Consider the following 17,670-nt stretch of genomic DNA (forward strand, 5'->3'; position numbering starts at 1 on the left):
GAAGAAGAGGAGGAGGAAGAGGGAATGTCTGCGGAGGAGGACCCGGGGCAAAATGACAGTGAGGAGGAAGGCGAAGAGGACCCCAATTTTCTACCCCAGACTGTCTTTCCGAGATCGTCCAAGCGACGTAAAAAAGACCCGGAGCTTGCGGTACTCACCGAATTGCCCGCGTTTGCGGACAGCGACGACGATCTTGAGAAGAGTTCAGAGGATGGAGAAAGAAATGAGCTTGGAGAGGCCGATGGAAACGAAGAGGAAGAGGAAGGATCAGGTTCCGAATCTAGCGCCGGAAACGCGGCCCGGTTTAGTAGACCTTTGTCGACAGACCAAGAGATGAAGAAGAGCAGAAGGCTGGCTAAAAAAGCAGCTGAAAACGGGAGCCCTGTAAGGGCATCAAGATCAGAGAGAGGTAGACCTTCATCCTCCAATGAAGAAGATACCTCAGAGGAGGAGGAGGAGGAGGACCTCAAGGCCTTGGACCAGGAAGAGACTCAACCGGAAAGCGCCGACAATAAAATGCAAGATTCTGGGTCGCTGAAGAATGAAGATGACGTGGAAGATCTGTTGAAGGAGGACGAAGACTATAAAGAGGCATCTGGTTTTCCTTCAGAAACAGTCGGTAGGTACCTCTGAATCTCCTGAAATGTTGGTGGTGATGTTTTAGGGCCCAAAGGTGCTTTTTTTTCCAGGACTTCCTTGTTTCTCTTTTGAAGACGTTTCGCTTCTCATCTGAAGAAGCTTCTTCAACGCTGCTGGTGGGGGACGGAAGGATTTATACTCCTTGCAGACAGCTGGTCATTTGCATTCTTTTAGAGAGTCGTTGAGGCCACTTGAAGGTTTAACTGTGTCCTCAGGGTCACCTGAGTGGTGCATATGGGTGTGGACAGCCCTCTCTCAACAGAGGGGGAGGGATACAACATCATCTGTCTCCAGTCTACCACACAGTCCTTTCCAAGAAGGCTGTGTCATGTGTCTGATTAACGAAACACTTAAAAGGACTTTCAGGCATATTTTTTTCCCTAAAAGCATTTATTAAGGTTACAGAGATGTCAGTACGGCATGGTGGAAATGCTTAGATCTGAGATTATTTTCCGTTGCACATACATTCCAGGCATTTTTCCCTCCCCTATTTTGGGGTCATGGTTCACATCTTCCAATTAATTTGGAAGATGTGATTTAATTCCGGTTTCTTTTTCCCGGGCTTTCCTTATTCTCCTCCCCTTTCACTGTTGCCTGATTTAACTATAAAAATACCAGACAGTTCTGCATATTGTCAGAGCAAGAATATACAGTATTTGCAGCGTTGACAGGCTGCACACCCATTTGCACCACTCAGGTAAACCCCCCCCAAGTGGCTTCAACGGCTCTCCAAAAGAAGGCAAACGACCAGCTGTCTGCAAGGGGTATAAATCCTCCCATTTCTCCACCATCCAGTCAGAGCTGAGGAAGCTTCTTGCAGACCGCTGGTTATTTGCATTCTTTTAGAGAGTCCTTGAGGCCACTTGGAGGTTTATCTGTGTCCTCAGGATCACCTGAGTGGTGCAAATGGGAGTGGACAGCCCTCTCTCAACAGAGGGGGAGGGATACAACATCATCTGTCTCCAGTCTACCACGCAGTCCTTTCCAAGAAGGCTGCACATCCATTTGCACCACTCAGGTAAACCCCCAAGTGGCTTCAACGACTCTTCAAAAGAAGGCAAACGACCAGCTGTCTGCAAGGAGTATAAATCCTCCCATTTCTCCACCATCCAGTCAGAGCTGAGGAAGCTTCTTGCAGACCGCTGGTTATTTGCATTCTTTTAGAGAGTCCTTGAGGCCACTTGGAGGTTTATCTGTGTCCTCAGGGTCACCTGGATGGTGCAAAGGATTCCTGTAGTCTGCAATATTTTTTTTTCTGGAAATCCGTTCATAACTCCCGCACCATCCGAAGGGTTTTTGATCCCAAAATGCATGGCTAAAAGTCTGGAGATTCTCAGTCATTCCAAGTCCTGGTGGTCCCAAAGATGCTTTTTTCAGGAGGCAACTGGACTTTCTTGTGTATTTTTTTTTGGAAGATGTTTTAGGGCAGTTACTCATTTCCTTTTGAGGGTGTTATCTCAGCCTCTGACATGTTTTGGCCAGAGTCGATTTCTTCAAACGTTTGTAAAAAAAAAACACTCTTCAGCTGCACTTTGGTGGGCAACTGTTTTATATTTTTCAACAGTTGCCTTGTCTTTTCTAGCAAGGTTGAGATCCTGTGCACAGTTACTCTGGTATTAGCCCAATGAATGCAGGGGGAGGTCTGAATAGGTCCACCTGTTTGCTGTGCAACTCTTATTCAGCAGACATGCACAGATAAAAAATCACCAATGGAGTTGTTATGCCCAGGCAACATATTTATGTAGGGTGGCATTAAAAGCGGCGGGGAGGGGGGGAATCATTGACTGTTTGATCTGATTTATATAAAGGAACGATATATTTTCCCCTTTCAGGGGCTCTGAAGTGGAAAGAAGGCCTCAGCCAGAAGGCAGCCGAAGCCTTTTTGAGACAGCAACAGGCCGTTCCGAATCTCCGCAAACTTGTTTATGGAACAGGTAAAAATATATCGCCCTGCCTGTGTTAATCAAGAGTACAGTAGATATAAATGGGAGGGAGGGAGGGAGGGAGGAAGGAAGGAAGGAAGGAAGGAAGGAAGGAAGGGAAGGAAGGAAGGGAAGGAGGGAGGAAGGAAGGAAGGATGGATGGAAAGGGAGGAAAGGGAGGAAAGAAAGGAGGGAGGGTGGGAAGGAAGGAGGAAGGAAGCAAAGAAGGGAAGGATGGAAGAGGGAGGAAGGGAGGGAGGGAAGGAGGAGGAAGGAAGGAAGGAAAGAAAGGGAGGAAGGAAGGAAGGAAAGGAGGGAGGGAGAGAGGGAAGGAAGGAAGGGAAGGAGGGAGGGAGGAAGGAAGGAAGGAAGGAAGGGAAGGATGGAAGAGAGGGAGGAAGGAAGGGAGGGGAGGAGGAAGGAATGAAGGAAGGAAAGAAAGGGAGGAAGGAAGGAAAGGAGGGAGGGCGGGAAGGGAAGGAGGGAGGGAGAAAGGAAGGGAGGAAAGGGAGGGCGGGAAGGAAGGAAGGGAAGGAGGGAGGGAGAAAGGAAGGAAGGAAAGGGAGGAAAGGAGGGAGGGTAGGAAGGAAGAAAAGGAAGGAGGGAGGGAGGAAGGAAGGGAAGAAGGGAAGGATGGAAGAGAGGAAGGAAGGGAGGGAAGGAGGAGGAAGGAAGGGAGGAAGGAAGGAAGGAAGGAAGGAAGGAATGAATAAAGGAAGGGAGAGAGGAAGGAAGGACGGAGCTTAAGCAAATGGGAAGGCTCAAAGTTGAGTGAGATTCTCATCAGTCCATCATTAGTACGATGAAAGCAAGCAAGGGGAAAAAAGCCAACATTTCCCCTTTTTCTATTTGGACCCTTAATTGTACTTCATCCCCAGGAGAATGCCTTTTGAGTTTCTTTTAGCTTGGCTAAAAGAAGTGTCAAAGGCCCCTGCCTGCCAGGTGGGAAATGCAGGCAGTGCTAAGAGGGCAAACGTGGAATTGGCCACGGAGCCCTCCGAGACTTGCGATAGTTACATTATTTTCAATATTTACCTACCTGCCCCGCTTAGGGAGTGTCTTTGGGCAGGCTTGCTGGATTTAAAAGGTTAAACCTCGACAATTAATCTGCCACCGCAGTGCAGACAAAAAAAACCCTAAATAAAGGCCAGTTGCCCAGGGCCTGCTTTGATCTAACTGGTGTGTGTGTGTGTGTGTGTGTGCAGGGATGCTCCCAAGTGTGAGGACTCGTGGTAAGTCACTTCCTCCAGTGCCGTTGCAACTTCGAACCGCCATTAATGTGCACAGTTAGGAGGTGATGATTTTGAATAAATCAGCCCTGCTCCAGAGTGTTGACGATGGACAGGCCATTAACAAAAATGCAGGCGACACGTAGATGTAAGGTGGGTTGTGATGCCTCTGTGGAAACTTTTAACTGTAGCTAAAACGCTGCCTCGATTCGTCCTCAGTGGCCGAGGACGAGGAGGAGGAGGAGGATGAAGGAGAAAGAGAGGAAGAACTCGGAGGGTTGTTTCGCGTCAGTCGTCCTGACAAAGAATCGAAACGAAAGATTGATGCTCTGGATTGCTCCAAATTTCCCGTGGAAGCCGCGCAAGACTGGGACTCGGACGAGGTAGGACTTCTGGAGATTTGTCGGACGCTGTCTTCTTGGAAACTGGGGTTTGTCCTGGCATGTCAGTCTCACCAAGTCTGTGATGTTGAAGAAAGAACATAAAAGCGTAGTTAAAATAAAGATCTCCAAATGCATACACATTGGGAATAGAATAGAATAAAATAGAATAGAATAGAATAGAATAGAATAGAATAGAATAGAATAGAATATGAAATAGAATATGAAATAGAATAGAATAGAATAGAATAGAATAGAATATGAAATAGAATAGAATAGAATAGAATAGAATAGAATAGAATAGAATAGAATAGAATAGAATAGAATATGAAATAGAATAGAATAGAATAGAATAGAGAATGGAATGGAATAGAATAGAATAGAATAGAATAGAATAGAATAGAATAGAATATGAAATAGAATAGAATAGAATAGAATATGAAATAGAATAGAATAGAATAGAGAATAGAATATGAAATAGAATAGAATAGAATAGAGAATGGAATGGAATGGAATAGAATAGAATAGAGAATAGAATATGAAATAGAATAGAATATGAAATAGAATAGAATAGAGAATGGAATGGAATGGAATAGAATAGAATAGAATAGAATAGTTGGAAAGTACCTTGGAGGTCATCAAGTCCAACCCCCTGCTCAGGCAGGAAACCCTATACCATTTCGGACAAATGGCTGTCCAGTCTCTTCTTAAAAACTTCCAGTGTTGGAGCACTCACCGCTTCTGGAGGCAGGTTGTTCCACTGGTTAATTGTTCTAACTGTCAGGAAGTTTCTCCTTAATTCCAGGTTGCTTCTCTCCTTGATCAGTTTCCATCCGTTGCTTCTTCTCCTGCCTTCAGGCGCTTTGGAGAAGAGCTTGACTCCCTCTTCTTTGGGGCAGCCCCTGAGATACTGGAACACTGCTATCCTGTTCCCCCTCGTCCTTCTCTTCATCAAACTGGACATACCCAATTCCAGCAGCCGTTCTTTATATGTTTTATATCATATGTACAACATGTAATATGTTTTATATTACATGCACAACAGAACAAACTGTTGTAAGTTGGTTGTTTGAGAAAAAAGAGAGAAAGAACCATAGCTATGTTTGGAGAGGCAGCGAGGGACTTAACGAAGCCCAGAAATATAAAGCCGTGAATCCATTTTGCAGCCCGTCTATAAATGATGACCGACTTGAACTTCGGTGTCCTTCCGACGTAAAGGTGTCCGATAGCCGGTGACAGAAAGCCGATAAACTTTTGCAAGGAGCTTACCTTCAGGCTTGATCCAGAATAATCTGGAAAAACGAGGGTGGGTCACTGTGAATCTCTGCTCTAAAACAGGGACGTTTATTTTGTACAGGCGATGGACAGCATCCGTGACTGTTTCGTGACCGGAAAGTGGGAAGCGGACAAAGATGCCGAAAAATTGTTGAAAGAAGATGGTAAATCAGAATGTCTCCTTCCCTTGTTAATTTTTTTTTGGGGGGGCAACCTGAAAAAAAAAGTATGGTTTCTTTTTTTCCTTTTTATTAAATTTTTTATGAAGATTACAATATAAACCCCCATACCCACCCCAAAACCCCGCCCTCTCCCTCCCCCACTTCCCAGAGCTGAACACAGGGTTACAAATATAATAATCAAAATCTGTCTAACATTAACCAACTATTAAAGTAACCAAGTCCATAATACGCTTTAACTCCCCTTTAACACAAATTTAAACAAATTAAAATTAAACACTAATAAACATATTCATAACCTAAATATTAAACAATACCATACTAATATTAAAAATAATAATAATATCATCTAATTAAAACTAACAAAAATTCCATTAAAATAAACTATTAATAATAACAATACTCTAGAGTTTACTCATAANAAGGAAGGAAGGAAGGAAAGACGGGAAGGATGGAAGAGACGAAGGAAGGGAGGGAAGGAGGAGGAAGGAAAGGAGGGAGGGTGGGAAGGAAGGGAGGGAAGGAGGAGGAAGGAAGGAAAGAAAGGGAGGAAGGAAGGAAAGGAGGGAAGGAAGGGAAGGAGGGAGGGAGAAAGGCAGGAAGGAAGGAAAGGGAGGAAAGGAGGATGGGTGGGAAGGAAGGAAGAAAAGGGAGGGAAGGAGGGAGGAAGGAAGGAAAGGGTGGGAAGGAAAGAAGGGAAGGATGGAAGAGAGGAAGGAAGGAAGGAAGAAAAAGAAGGAAAGGGAGGGTGGGAAGGAAGGAAAGAAGGGAAGGATGGAAGAGAGGAAGGAAGGGAGGGAAGGAGGAGGAAGGAAGGAAGGAAGGGAGAGAGGAAGGAAGGAAGGAAGGAAGGAAGGACGGAGCTTAAGCAAATGGGAAGGCTCAAAGTTGAGTGAGATTGTCATCAGTCCATCATTAGTACGATGAAAGCAAGCAAGGGGAAAAAAAGCCAACATTTCCCCTTTTTCTATTTGGACCCTTAACTGTACTTCATCCCCAGGAGGGTGCCTTTTGAGTTTCTTTTAGCTTGGCTAAAAGAAGTGTCAAAGGCCCCTGCCTGCCAGGTGGGAAATGCAGGCAGTGCTAAGAGGGCCAATGTGGAATTGGCCACGGAGCCCTCCCAGACTTGCGATAGTTACATTATTTTCAATATTTACCTACCTGCCCCGCTTAGGGAGTGTCTTTGGGCAGGTTTGCTGGATTTAAAAGGTTAAACCTCGAGAATTAATCTGCCACCGCAGTGCAGACAAAAAAAACCTAAATAAAGGCCAGTTGCCCAGGGTCTGCTTTGATCTAACTGGTGTGTGTGTGTGTGTGTGTGTGCAGGGATGCTCCCAAGTGTGAGGACTCGTGGTAAGTCACTTCCTCCAGTGCCGTTGCAACTTCGAACCGCCATTAATGTGCACAATTAGGAGGTGATGATTTTGAATAAATCAGCCCTGCTCCAGAGTGTTGACGATGGACAGGCCATTAACAAAAATGCAGGCGACACGCAGACGTAAGGTGGGTTGTGATGCCTCTGTGGAAACTTTTAACTGTAGCTAAAACGCTGCCTCGATTCGTCCTCAGTGGCCGAAGACAAGGAGGAGGATGAAGGAGAAAGAGAGGAAGAACTCGGAGGGTTGTTTCGCGTCAGTCGTCCTGACAAAGAATCGAAACGAAAGATTGATGCTCTGGATTGCTCCAAATTTCCCGTGGAAGCCGCGCAAGACTGGGACTCGGACGAGGTAGGACTTCTGGAGATTTGTCGGACGCTGTCTTCTTGGAAACTGGGGTTTGTCCTGGCATGTCAGTCTCACCAAGTCTGTGATGTTGAAGAAGGAACATAAAAGCGTAGTTAAAATAAAGATCTCCAAATGCATACACATTGGGAATAGAATAGAATAGAATAGAATAGAATAGAATAGAATAGAATATGAAATAGAATATGAAATAGAATAGAATAGAATAGAATAGAATAGAATAGAATAGAATAGAATAGAATATGAAATAGAATAGAATAGAATAGAGAATGGAATGGAATAGAATAGAATAGAATAGAATAGAATAGAATAGAATAGAATAGAATAGAATATGAAATAGAATAGAATAGAATAGAATATGAAATAGAATAGAATAGAATAGAGAATAGAATATGAAATAGAATAGAATAGAATAGAGAATGGAATGGAATGGAATAGAATAGAATAGAGAATAGAATATGAAATAGAATAGAATATGAAATAGAATAGAATAGAGAATGGAATGGAATGGAATAGAATAGAATAGAATAGAATAGTTGGAAAGTACCTTGGAGGTCATCTAGTCCAACCCCCTGCTCAGGCAGGAAACCCTATACCATTTCGGACAAATGGCTGTCCAGTCTCTTCTTAAAAACTTCCAGTGTTGGAGCACTCACCGCTTCTGGAGGCAGGTTGTTCCACTGGTTAATTGTTCTAACTGTCAGGAAGTTTCTCCTTAATTCCAGGTTGCTTCTCTCCTTGATCAGTTTCCATCCGTTGCTTCTTCTCCTGCCTTCAGGCGCTTTGGAGAAGAGCTTGACTCCCTCTTCTTTGGGGCAGCCCCTGAGATATTGGAAGACTGCTATCATGTCCCCCCTTGTCCTTCTCTTCATTAAACTAGACATACCCAATTCCAGCAGCCGTTCTTTATATGTTTTATATCATATGTACAACATGTAATATGTTTTATATTACATGCACAACAGAACAAACTGTTGTAAGTTGGTTGTTTGAGAAAAAAGAGAGAAAGAACCATAGCTATGTTTGGAGAGGCAGCGAGGGACTTAACGAAGCCCAGAAATATAAAGCCGTGAATCCATTTTGCAGCCTGTCTATAAATGATGACCGACTTGAACTTCGGTGTCCTTCCGACGTAAAGGTGTCCGATAGCCGGTGACAGAAAGCCGATAAACTTTTGCAAGGAGCTTACCTTCAGGCTTGATCCAGAATAATCTGGAAAAACGAGGGTGGGTCACTGTGAATCTCTGCTCTAAAACAGGGACGTTTATTTTGTGCAGGCGATGGACAGCATCCGTGACTGTTTCGTGACCGGAAAGTGGGAAGCGGACAAAGATGCCGAAAAATTGTTGAAAGAAGATGGTAAATCAGAATGTCTCCTTCCCTTGTTAATTTTTTTTGGGGGGGGGCAACCTGAAAAAAAAAGTATGGTTTCTTTTTTTTCTTTTTATTAAATTTATTATGAAGATTACAGTATAAACCCCCATACCCACCCCAAAACCCCGCCCTCTCCCTCCCCCACTTCCCAGAGCTGAACACAGGGTTACAAATATAATAATCAAAATCTATCTAACATTAACCCACTATTAAAGTAACCAAATCCATAATACGCTTTAACTCCCCTTTAACACAAATTTAAACAAATTAAAATTAAACACTAATAAACATATTCATAACCTAAATATTAAACAATACCATACTAATATTAAAAATAATAATAATATCATCTAATTAAAACTAACAAAAATTCCATTAAAATAAACTATTAATAATAACAATACTCTAGAGTTTACTCATAACCCAAATGAAACTTTTTAGTCCCATATTTATTCTGAATATAATCTATCCATCTTCTCCAGACCGAGATGTATCTTTCTTGTGATTGATCCTTCAAATAAGCGGAAATTTTAGCCACTTCTGCTAAATTTGACACTTTAAGCGTCCATTCTTCTATAGTAGGCAAAGAGTCCTTCTTCCAAAATTGAGCTACCAATAATCTTGTGGCTGTTATAAGATTCAACATCAAATTCATTTCTTTAACATCCAAATCTTCCATAATGCCTAACAAAAATAACTGCGGTGTAAACTTTTTATCTTTTTCTTAAAAATATTTTGAATATTCCACCAAATCTTAATCCAGAATGCTTTTATATCCCTACACGTCCACCAAATATGGAAATAAGTTGCATCTAAACTTCCACATCTCCAGCATTTGGGCTGTAAATTAGGATACATACAGGACACTTTTTGAGGATCCAAATACCACCTATAAAACATCTTATAAAAATTTTCTCTTAAATTTTGAGCTTGAGTAAATTTTACATTTCTAGCCCAAATTATCTCCCATATTTCTAATGAAATCGATTCTTGAATATTTTGAGCCCATTTTACCGTACAATCTTTAACTAATTCCGTTTCAGAGTCCAATTCTATCAAAACATTATAAATTCTCTTTATATGGGCTCGAGTTTGATCTTTAATCTGTTTTATCAAATTCACATCCTGCAAAGTAATACCAACTTTTTGATCTAAAAAAAAGTATGGTTTCTTAATACAGGCAGTCCTCGACTTAGCGACGGGTTGCTTTTAGCAACGCTTTGAAGTAACGATGGACTCACAATTCACTCTTTGAAGTTTTGATATCAGCCCATCCTCATTGCAGTCACATGATTGGGTTTTTGGCCATTTGGCAACTGGCCAGTTCCCAGTGCCTCCTAGTCATATGTAGAAATGGGAAGGGCTGGAAAAAAAACCCAGAAAAACTGGGGAAAAAACGGGTTTTTTTCTCCCTTTTTTTCCAAAGCTGTTTGGAAAAAAAAAAACAGGAAAAAAATGGTGTTTTTCCCCCCCAAACAGCTTTGGAAAAAAAGGATAACAACAATAATAACACCCCCCCTCCCGTTTTTTTCTGTTTTTCTCCTTTATTCCATTTTTTTTCCCGCAGGCCTTCCCATCCCTTGACTCCTGTGACTGTGATTTATCATGGTTTGCTGGGAACTAGCGTTGACTTCCCATGGAAAAAAAAATAAAAGTTGTAAAATCAGGTCCGGTTGCAACCACCGAGACTTAACAACCATCATGACCAGGCTCAATTTACGGTCATAACTCAAGGACTTATTTATATATTTTTTTCCCCTAGAAGAAATATACGGCGATTTTGAAGACCTCGAGACGGGAACCATGTATAAAGGCAGATCAGCTGATCAAGAACATGAGGTTTGAGTCACGTCTGTGGAGATTCTCGGTCATTCCCAGGTCCTGGTTGTCCCAAAGATGCTTTTTCAGGAGGCATCTGGACTTTCTTTGAAGACGTTTCTCTTCTCATCCAAGAAGCTTCATCAGCTCTGACTGGACGGTGGGGAATGGAAGGATTTATACTCCTTGCAGACAGCTGGTCATTTGCCTTCTTTTGGGGAGTCGTTGAGGCCTCTTGGAGGTCTACCTTTATCCTCAGGGTCACCTGAGTGGTGCAAATGGGTGTGGAGCCTTCTTGGAACTGCTGAAAGGACTTATGTTGTAGACTGGAGATGGATGATGTTGTATCCCTCCCCCTCTGTTGAGGGAAGGGTGTTCAATTTTGACCCAGATGGCCTCTTTGACCCCACTTTCAAACCATTTGGTCCTCTGTCTCCCAAAGAGTGACCTTTGTCTTTTAAATGCAGGTGGAGTATAAATCCTTTCCACTCCCCACCCTCCAGTCAGAGCTGAAGAAGCTTCTGGGATGAGAAGCGAAAGATCTTCAAAGAAAAACAAAGTCCAGTTGCCTCCTGGGGAAAAAAAAAAGCCCCTTTGGGGTGAAGTTGGGGACCGTCCGATTACCTGTGTCTGATTTTACTGGTGGATGCTGTGTGATGATAATGATGATGGTAAAGTTGGAAGGGACCTTGGAGGTTATCTAGTCCAACCCCCTGCTCAAGCAGGAAACCCTATACCATTTCAGACAGATGGCTGTCCAGTCTCTTCTTAAAAACTTCCAGTGTTGGAGCATTCACAGCTTCCAGAGGCAGGTTGTTCCACTGGTTAATTGTTCTAACTGTCAGGAAGTTTCTCCTTAGTTCTAGGTTGCTTCTCTCCTTGATTAGTTTCCACCCGTTGCTTCTTGTCCTGCCTTCAGCTGCTTTGGAGAATAGCTTGACTCCCTCTTCTTTGGGGCAGCCCCTGAGATACTGAAACACTGCTATCATGTCCCCCCTCGTCCTTCTCTTCATTAAACTAGACATACCCAATTCCAGCAACCGTTCCTTATATGCTTTAGCCTCCAGTCCCCTAATCATCTTTGTTGCTCTTCTCTGTACTCTTTCTAGAGTCTCAACATCTTTTTTACATCGTGGTGACCAAAACTGGATGCCGTATTCCAAGTGTGGCCTTACCAAGGCCTTGTAAAGTGGTATTAATACTTCACATGATCTTGATTCTATCCCTCTGTTAATGCAGCCCAGCACTGTGTTGGCCTTTTTGGCAGCTGCAGCACACGGCTGGCTCCTATTTAAGTGATTGTCCACTAGGACTCCAAGGTCCCTCTCACAGTTACTACTATTGAGCAAGGTACCCCCTATACTATACCTGTGCATTTGGTTTTTCTTGCCTAAATGTAGAACCTTGCTTTTTTCACCATTGAATTTCATTTTGTTATCCCAAACCCTGTAAAAACTAATAAAATCTATACAAAAAATAAATAAGTAAAGGTCGTAAAAAGGGTCAAAAATTAACTGAACCACCGTCTGGCTTAGCAACAGAAGTTTTGGCCTCCCTTGTGCTCGTAATTCGAGGACTACTTGTATTTAACTTCGAGTCCCTGGAGCTGTGTCCACCCTGCCTGATGCGATAGAGGCTGTTATCCAACTTGTAAACCTGTTGGGTGTAGAAAAAGGGCATCTGTCAAGGAAATCTTATTTAAAAAAAAAAAAACTTCGGTGGTGCGGATTTCATTGGGGGAGAAAAAAAAATTAAAAGCTCGACTGACTTGAATTATTATTATTATTATTATTAGTAGTAGTAGTAGTAGTAGTATTAGTATTAGTATTATTATTATTTTCCCTCCACGCCATTAGGCGGCCAACGAAGGAGAAGAGGACAACGAAGGAAAGAACGACAAAGGGGCAGAAGAGGAAGAAGAGCAGAAGAAACGCATCGCCAAGAAGCGTAAGCTGAAAGAGATGTTTGATGCCGAGTACGACGGAAATGCCACCTACTTCGATGACTTGAAAGAGGAGCTGCAGAAGCAGGCTCAGGTAGAGAACTTTAGCTTGCTGGAGTGCTCCAGAGGCAAAGAGGAGGGCCCAGCAAAGTTTCTCGTTCAGATCTTGCCCAGTTCACTTTGGAAAAAGTTTCACAAATCCGTTAGCAAATTGCGAATTAAGTCACGCTGGTTGGAGAAAGAAATTTCACATTGCTCTTATCTTGACTGTCTTTGGTGTAAATCAGGGGTATCAAACTCAAACTTCATTGAGGGCCGCATCAGTATTGCAGTTGCCCTTGGGGGGCCGGGGGTGTGTGGCCAGGGGGTGTGTGGCCTACTGGGTGGGCGTGGAGGGAGTGGGTGTGGCCTACTGGGTGGGTGTGGCCAGCTCTACATCGTTCACATCAAGGGGGCCTGTGGGGGCCTGGGCAGGAGTGGGACAGATCTGAGGGTCTCTGGCAGAAGGGGGGGGACCAGGGCAAGTGCCAAGGCATGGTCCACTGGAGGAGCCTCACTGTTCCTCTCAGGCCATGTGGGGGGGGGGGCGCTGGATGGTGATGCGGGCTGCCTGGAGCCCTGGGCAGCAGAGGTCAAACGCCCAGCCTGGCCCTCGAGCACCGTGGCACCAAGCCCAGCCCCACTTCCCCAAGGGGGTGCCCAGCTGCACTTACCTCCTCAAGGCTGCTGCTGCTGTGCTTGCTCTCCTTAGCCAGGTTGTTCATGATGGGTACCAGGGCAAAGTCAGAGGGAGACTGAATGTGTTTCAGCATAGATGGCCACCACAAAATTGTACATTGGCCAGGGCGAAGGCAGCGGGGGCCGTTCCCTCACAGTTTCCAGGATGGCTTCGTGGGCCACATGAAACCACTTCGCAGGCCGCATCCGGCTCCCGGGGCCTTGTGTTTGACATGTCTGGTGTAAATAAAGGAGGGAGGGAGAAATGCTGTCAGGTTTATTATAGCAACAGCACTTAGAATTATATACATTATATTATTTACAGCCCTCTCTAAGCAGTTTACAGAGTCAGTCTATGGCCCCAACAACCTGGGTCCTTGTTTTACCAACCTCGGAAGGATGGAAGGCAGAGTCAACCTTGACTCGGTCAGGGTCAAACTGCTGACCGTGGGCAGAGTTAGCCTGCAATGCTGCATTCTAACCACTGCGCCACCGCTGCTCTATGTTATAGCGTAAAGCAGTGGCTCTCAATCCATAGTCCGTGGACCCCCCGGGGGCCATTATGTCACCATGGGGAGGGCGTCCACAAAGGCTTGAAGAAATGTCATGATTTAAATCTTTTAAGTTTTGGTGGTCCGTGGCCATGAAAGGTATTTAAAAGGGGGTTCTTGGTAGAGAAAAATGGTTAAGAGTCACTGGCATGAAGGATTACTGTTGTTTGAGAACCAGTTTGGTGTAGTGGTTAAGGCACTAGGCTAGAAACTAGGAGACTGGAAAGAAGGAAAGGGAAGGGAAGGGAAGGGAGGGGAGGGAGGGAGAAAAAGAAAGGAAGGGATGGGAAAGGAAGGGAGGGAACACATATAAATTGAGTTCCAATAATTCTTGTGCAATCTATTTCATGACCTGGCCTACCTCGAAGACCTGACTCTTGCCTTCTCCATAATTCCTCAGTGAAATGCGCTCATAACACGTCCATTCCCCATCAGTTAAAGAAAACGTGATTGACATAACATATGTAGTGTAAGGACCCACCTCACTTTACATCTTAAGACAGAACTCTTGGAATATCTCCTCCAACAGGCATCTTTATTAAGAGAAAATGATTGCAGGCGTTCTGGACAGGATCTGAGGAATTCTCTCCCATCCTTCAATGTTTTAGGTGTTCCCAAGCAGCCCCCCCACCCCACAGTTCTTCCGGGCGACGATTCCCCCCCCCTTTCCCTTACTGCCAGCAAAAGGGAGACTTCAGAGAGCGAGTAGATGAAAGGCGATGGCCATCTTGTTATGGTCAGTCCTCTTGGTGAGAATCCACATCCAGTCCTTTTGAAGTTTTAAGGAAGGAAGTGAGAGCCATAAAACCCCCCTGCTCATCCCCCTTCCCCTTCGTAGTATGACAGAATCCAGAGAGAGCAGAAATGGGGTTTTTTTTCCATAGTAAATAACTAGAAATGAAATATAATTGGATTCTGACATGTAGATTGTATGTAATTAAGTGTCTGGATGGTCATGGAAAATTGGTTCACAAGGTAACCAAACAGCACAGTAAGAAACACACAGGGATGCACACAACTTTTAACAAGGTGAACCACGAACCCAGACGCGGCGTGTTGCGGAAGTGCAGATTCCCGTTTTGCAATTCGGCAGACTTGGCGCTGTGCGCGGCCAAGATCAGCTGCGGGATTGTCGCGACGGACCTGGCGTGCGATAAAGCATCGCGTTCCTTCTTGACGTTTGCCCTGCAGCTTAACAGACTCGAGTTTGACGACCAAGACGACGAAACCCGAATCCAGTACGAGGGATTTCGGCCGGGGATGTACGTCCGGATAGAACTGGAGAACGTCCCGTGTGAACTGGTGCTGCATTTCGATCCACGCTATCCAATTGTGCTGGGCGGCCTCGGCAACACGGAAGGGAACGTGGGCTACGTGCAGGTACGTTACGTTCTTGCACGCCTTTTTAACCACGATATATAAAGGTAAAAGTTTTTCTCTATCCGGTTGTGTCCGACTCGTCTCCGTTCCCTAACCGAGGGAGCCAGTGTTGTCTGAAGACGCTTTTGTGGTCCTGTGGCCGGCATAACTATACACTCAGGGTCATGGTGCCTTCCCACCAAAGTGGTACCCCTAAGAAAAAAACTTTTATACTTAATTATTATTTATTAAAACAATAAGAATTGTATTAACTTAAGGTTGGTAAAAGAGAACACTATGGGGAAAAGAGGAAACCGTGTAAAGTTACCCTGTGGATTATAGATTATAGAATTTAATGGTTAGTGAATGTTTGCTAAATGTAAACCCAGACCACGCACTGTCTACCGAATATTAAAGTGATTATGTTAAAAAATTAACAAAACATATTTTTTAAAAAAAGAAATGAAAACTTTGTTCTCAACAAAGGTGAGGGAGGGATCGTTGAAATGGCTTTTGAGATGAGATGAAATTGTTCCTTCTCTCTCTCTCTCTCTCTCTCTCTCTCTTTCTCTTTCTCTTTCTCTCTCTCTTCAGATGCGGTTGAAGAAGCATCGCTGGTACAAGAAAATCCTCAAAACCCGCGATCCTCTGATTCTGTCTCTAGGCTGGAGGCGGTTCCAGACAGTTCCTATGTATTACATAGAGGACCACAACGGTCGTCACAGGCTACTAAAATACACGCCACAACACATGCACTGCGGAGTAACTTTCTGGGGTAAGAGCTCACGTCACAACTCTCAGACTTAAGAGGAGATACCGCGTAGGACTTTCAATCAGAATGGAGCTGGAAGGGACCTTGGAGGTCTTCTAATCCAACCCCCTGCTCAAGCAGGAGACCCTGTACCATTTGAGACAAGTGGCTGTCCAGTCTCTTCTTAAAAGCCTCCAGTGATGGAGCGCCCACAACATCTGTAGACAATTTCTGTTCCACTGGTTAATTGTCCTCCCTGTCAGGAAGTTTCTCCTTAATTCCAGGTTGCTTCTCCACTTCTTGATTAGTTTCCATCCATTTGTTCCTTGGCTGGCCTTCAGGTCTTTTGGAAAACAGATTGTCTCCCTCTTCTTTGTGGCAGCCCCTCAAATATTGAAAGACTGCTATCGTGTGGTCCCTGGTCCTTCTTTTTTACCCAATCCCTACAAAGGTTCTTCATATGTTTTAGCCTCCAGCCCTCTAATCATCTTCGTTGCTCTTCTCTGCACTTTTTCCAAAGTCTCAATTTCTTTTTTTGTAATGTGACCAAAACTGGATGCAGGTATTCCAGGTGTGGCCTTACTAAAGGTTTTATAAACTGGTACCAGTACTTCACCTGATTTTAATTCTGTTTATGCAACAAAGGAATCACTTGCCAAGATGTTTTTATTGGGGTAGCAGTTAACAATCATTCATGGTTATCTGTTAGTTTGAAAAAGGACTTGGTCCAAACCTAGTGATGCTTTCAATGTTGGTTAAGGCAAGACAGTTCTAAAGTCTGTTTTAGACACAAGATTCAGACATCACCCTAGTGACCTAAGAACAATGGTCTGGATACCTGGCCAATAGATATTTATTTGGAAATAACAAGCAGATGGCATCTCCAAATAAGAGACATTGCTGGTATTACAGTCCATTAAAAATGTATTTTAATGGGCAGATGAAATATCTGAAATGCGTGCTAACTAGCTGCATGAAAGGCAAAGAATTGTATCTGTTCCATACAAAGAAAATCATCTTGGAGAATAAAGATGCTCTGCTTTGCTACACTGTTAAGAGTTTGTAAATCTTGATTATATCTTCATTCCTTAGGCCAGGTGGTTGATAAACTGGGCCATTCATCTTGATTACATGTTCATTCCTTATCGGCCATTCGTCTTTTTTTTCCCTTCGTTTTCAAATCTCGTCTTCCTTCACGCTCGGCTGGGTGGACTTTAAAAAAAAACTAAGAAAGGTCAGACCTGATTAGGATTTGAAGGAGAGACCCTCAGAAGTTCTAGGGCTCTCAGCTAGGTTGAAAAACCAAAAATCATTTGGACGAAAGGAAGCGGCAATTCCACCTTCTAAGTGGAATTTTCCTCCAATGGGGTTTTCCCATGTATTTTACCAGGAAACAGAGATAGGGCAGCCTAGAAAAGTCAGTGCCCTCCTAACCATACCCAAGCACTCCGAATTTGTTGGCGGTGTCCATTTTGCTCGATGAGTTCATGGTGACCTAACCCTCACCCCGTGGGCAGCTTTCAGATGCGTGGACTTCAACTCCCAGAATTCCCTAGCCAGCATGGGAGTTGAGTCCACACAGTTTAAAGCCACTGAGGTTGAGAAGCACTGCCCTAGACTGGTGCCAAGAAAACTACAAGGACGCGTTATCCAGTTTGTAGCTTGCCTTAGAAAGGTAAGGCATAAACGATAGATAGATAGATAGATAGATAGATAGATAGATAGATAGATAGATAGATAGATAGATAGATAGATAGATAGATAGATAGATAGATAGATAGATAGATAGATA

At 43.8% G+C, this 17,670-nt stretch overlaps 1 protein-coding gene across 1 annotated transcript in view; it reads left to right on the top strand.

Annotated features, from left to right (window-relative positions):
• Window positions 1-17,670, top strand: part of BMS1 (BMS1 ribosome biogenesis factor) — a 38,376-nt gene that overhangs the window by 10,789 nt on the left and 9,917 nt on the right. The window contains exons 8-16 of the mRNA XM_029286384.1: window positions 124-619; window positions 2,472-2,573; window positions 4,010-4,173; window positions 5,528-5,609; window positions 10,503-10,579; window positions 12,415-12,594; window positions 14,960-15,148; window positions 15,722-15,902; window positions 16,971-16,975. Coding sequence (XP_029142217.1) covers window positions 124-619; window positions 2,472-2,573; window positions 4,010-4,173; window positions 5,528-5,609; window positions 10,503-10,579; window positions 12,415-12,594; window positions 14,960-15,148; window positions 15,722-15,902; window positions 16,971-16,975 — 1,476 coding nt within the window. The remainder of the gene's footprint in view (window positions 1-123; window positions 620-2,471; window positions 2,574-4,009; window positions 4,174-5,527; window positions 5,610-10,502; window positions 10,580-12,414; window positions 12,595-14,959; window positions 15,149-15,721; window positions 15,903-16,970; window positions 16,976-17,670) is intronic.

Source organism: Protobothrops mucrosquamatus, unplaced genomic scaffold (genome assembly GCF_001527695.2).
Source record: "Protobothrops mucrosquamatus isolate PMUCROS unplaced genomic scaffold, P.Mucros_1.0 scaffold3515, whole genome shotgun sequence".
NCBI classification, from domain to species: Eukaryota; Metazoa; Chordata; class Lepidosauria; order Squamata; family Viperidae; genus Protobothrops; species Protobothrops mucrosquamatus.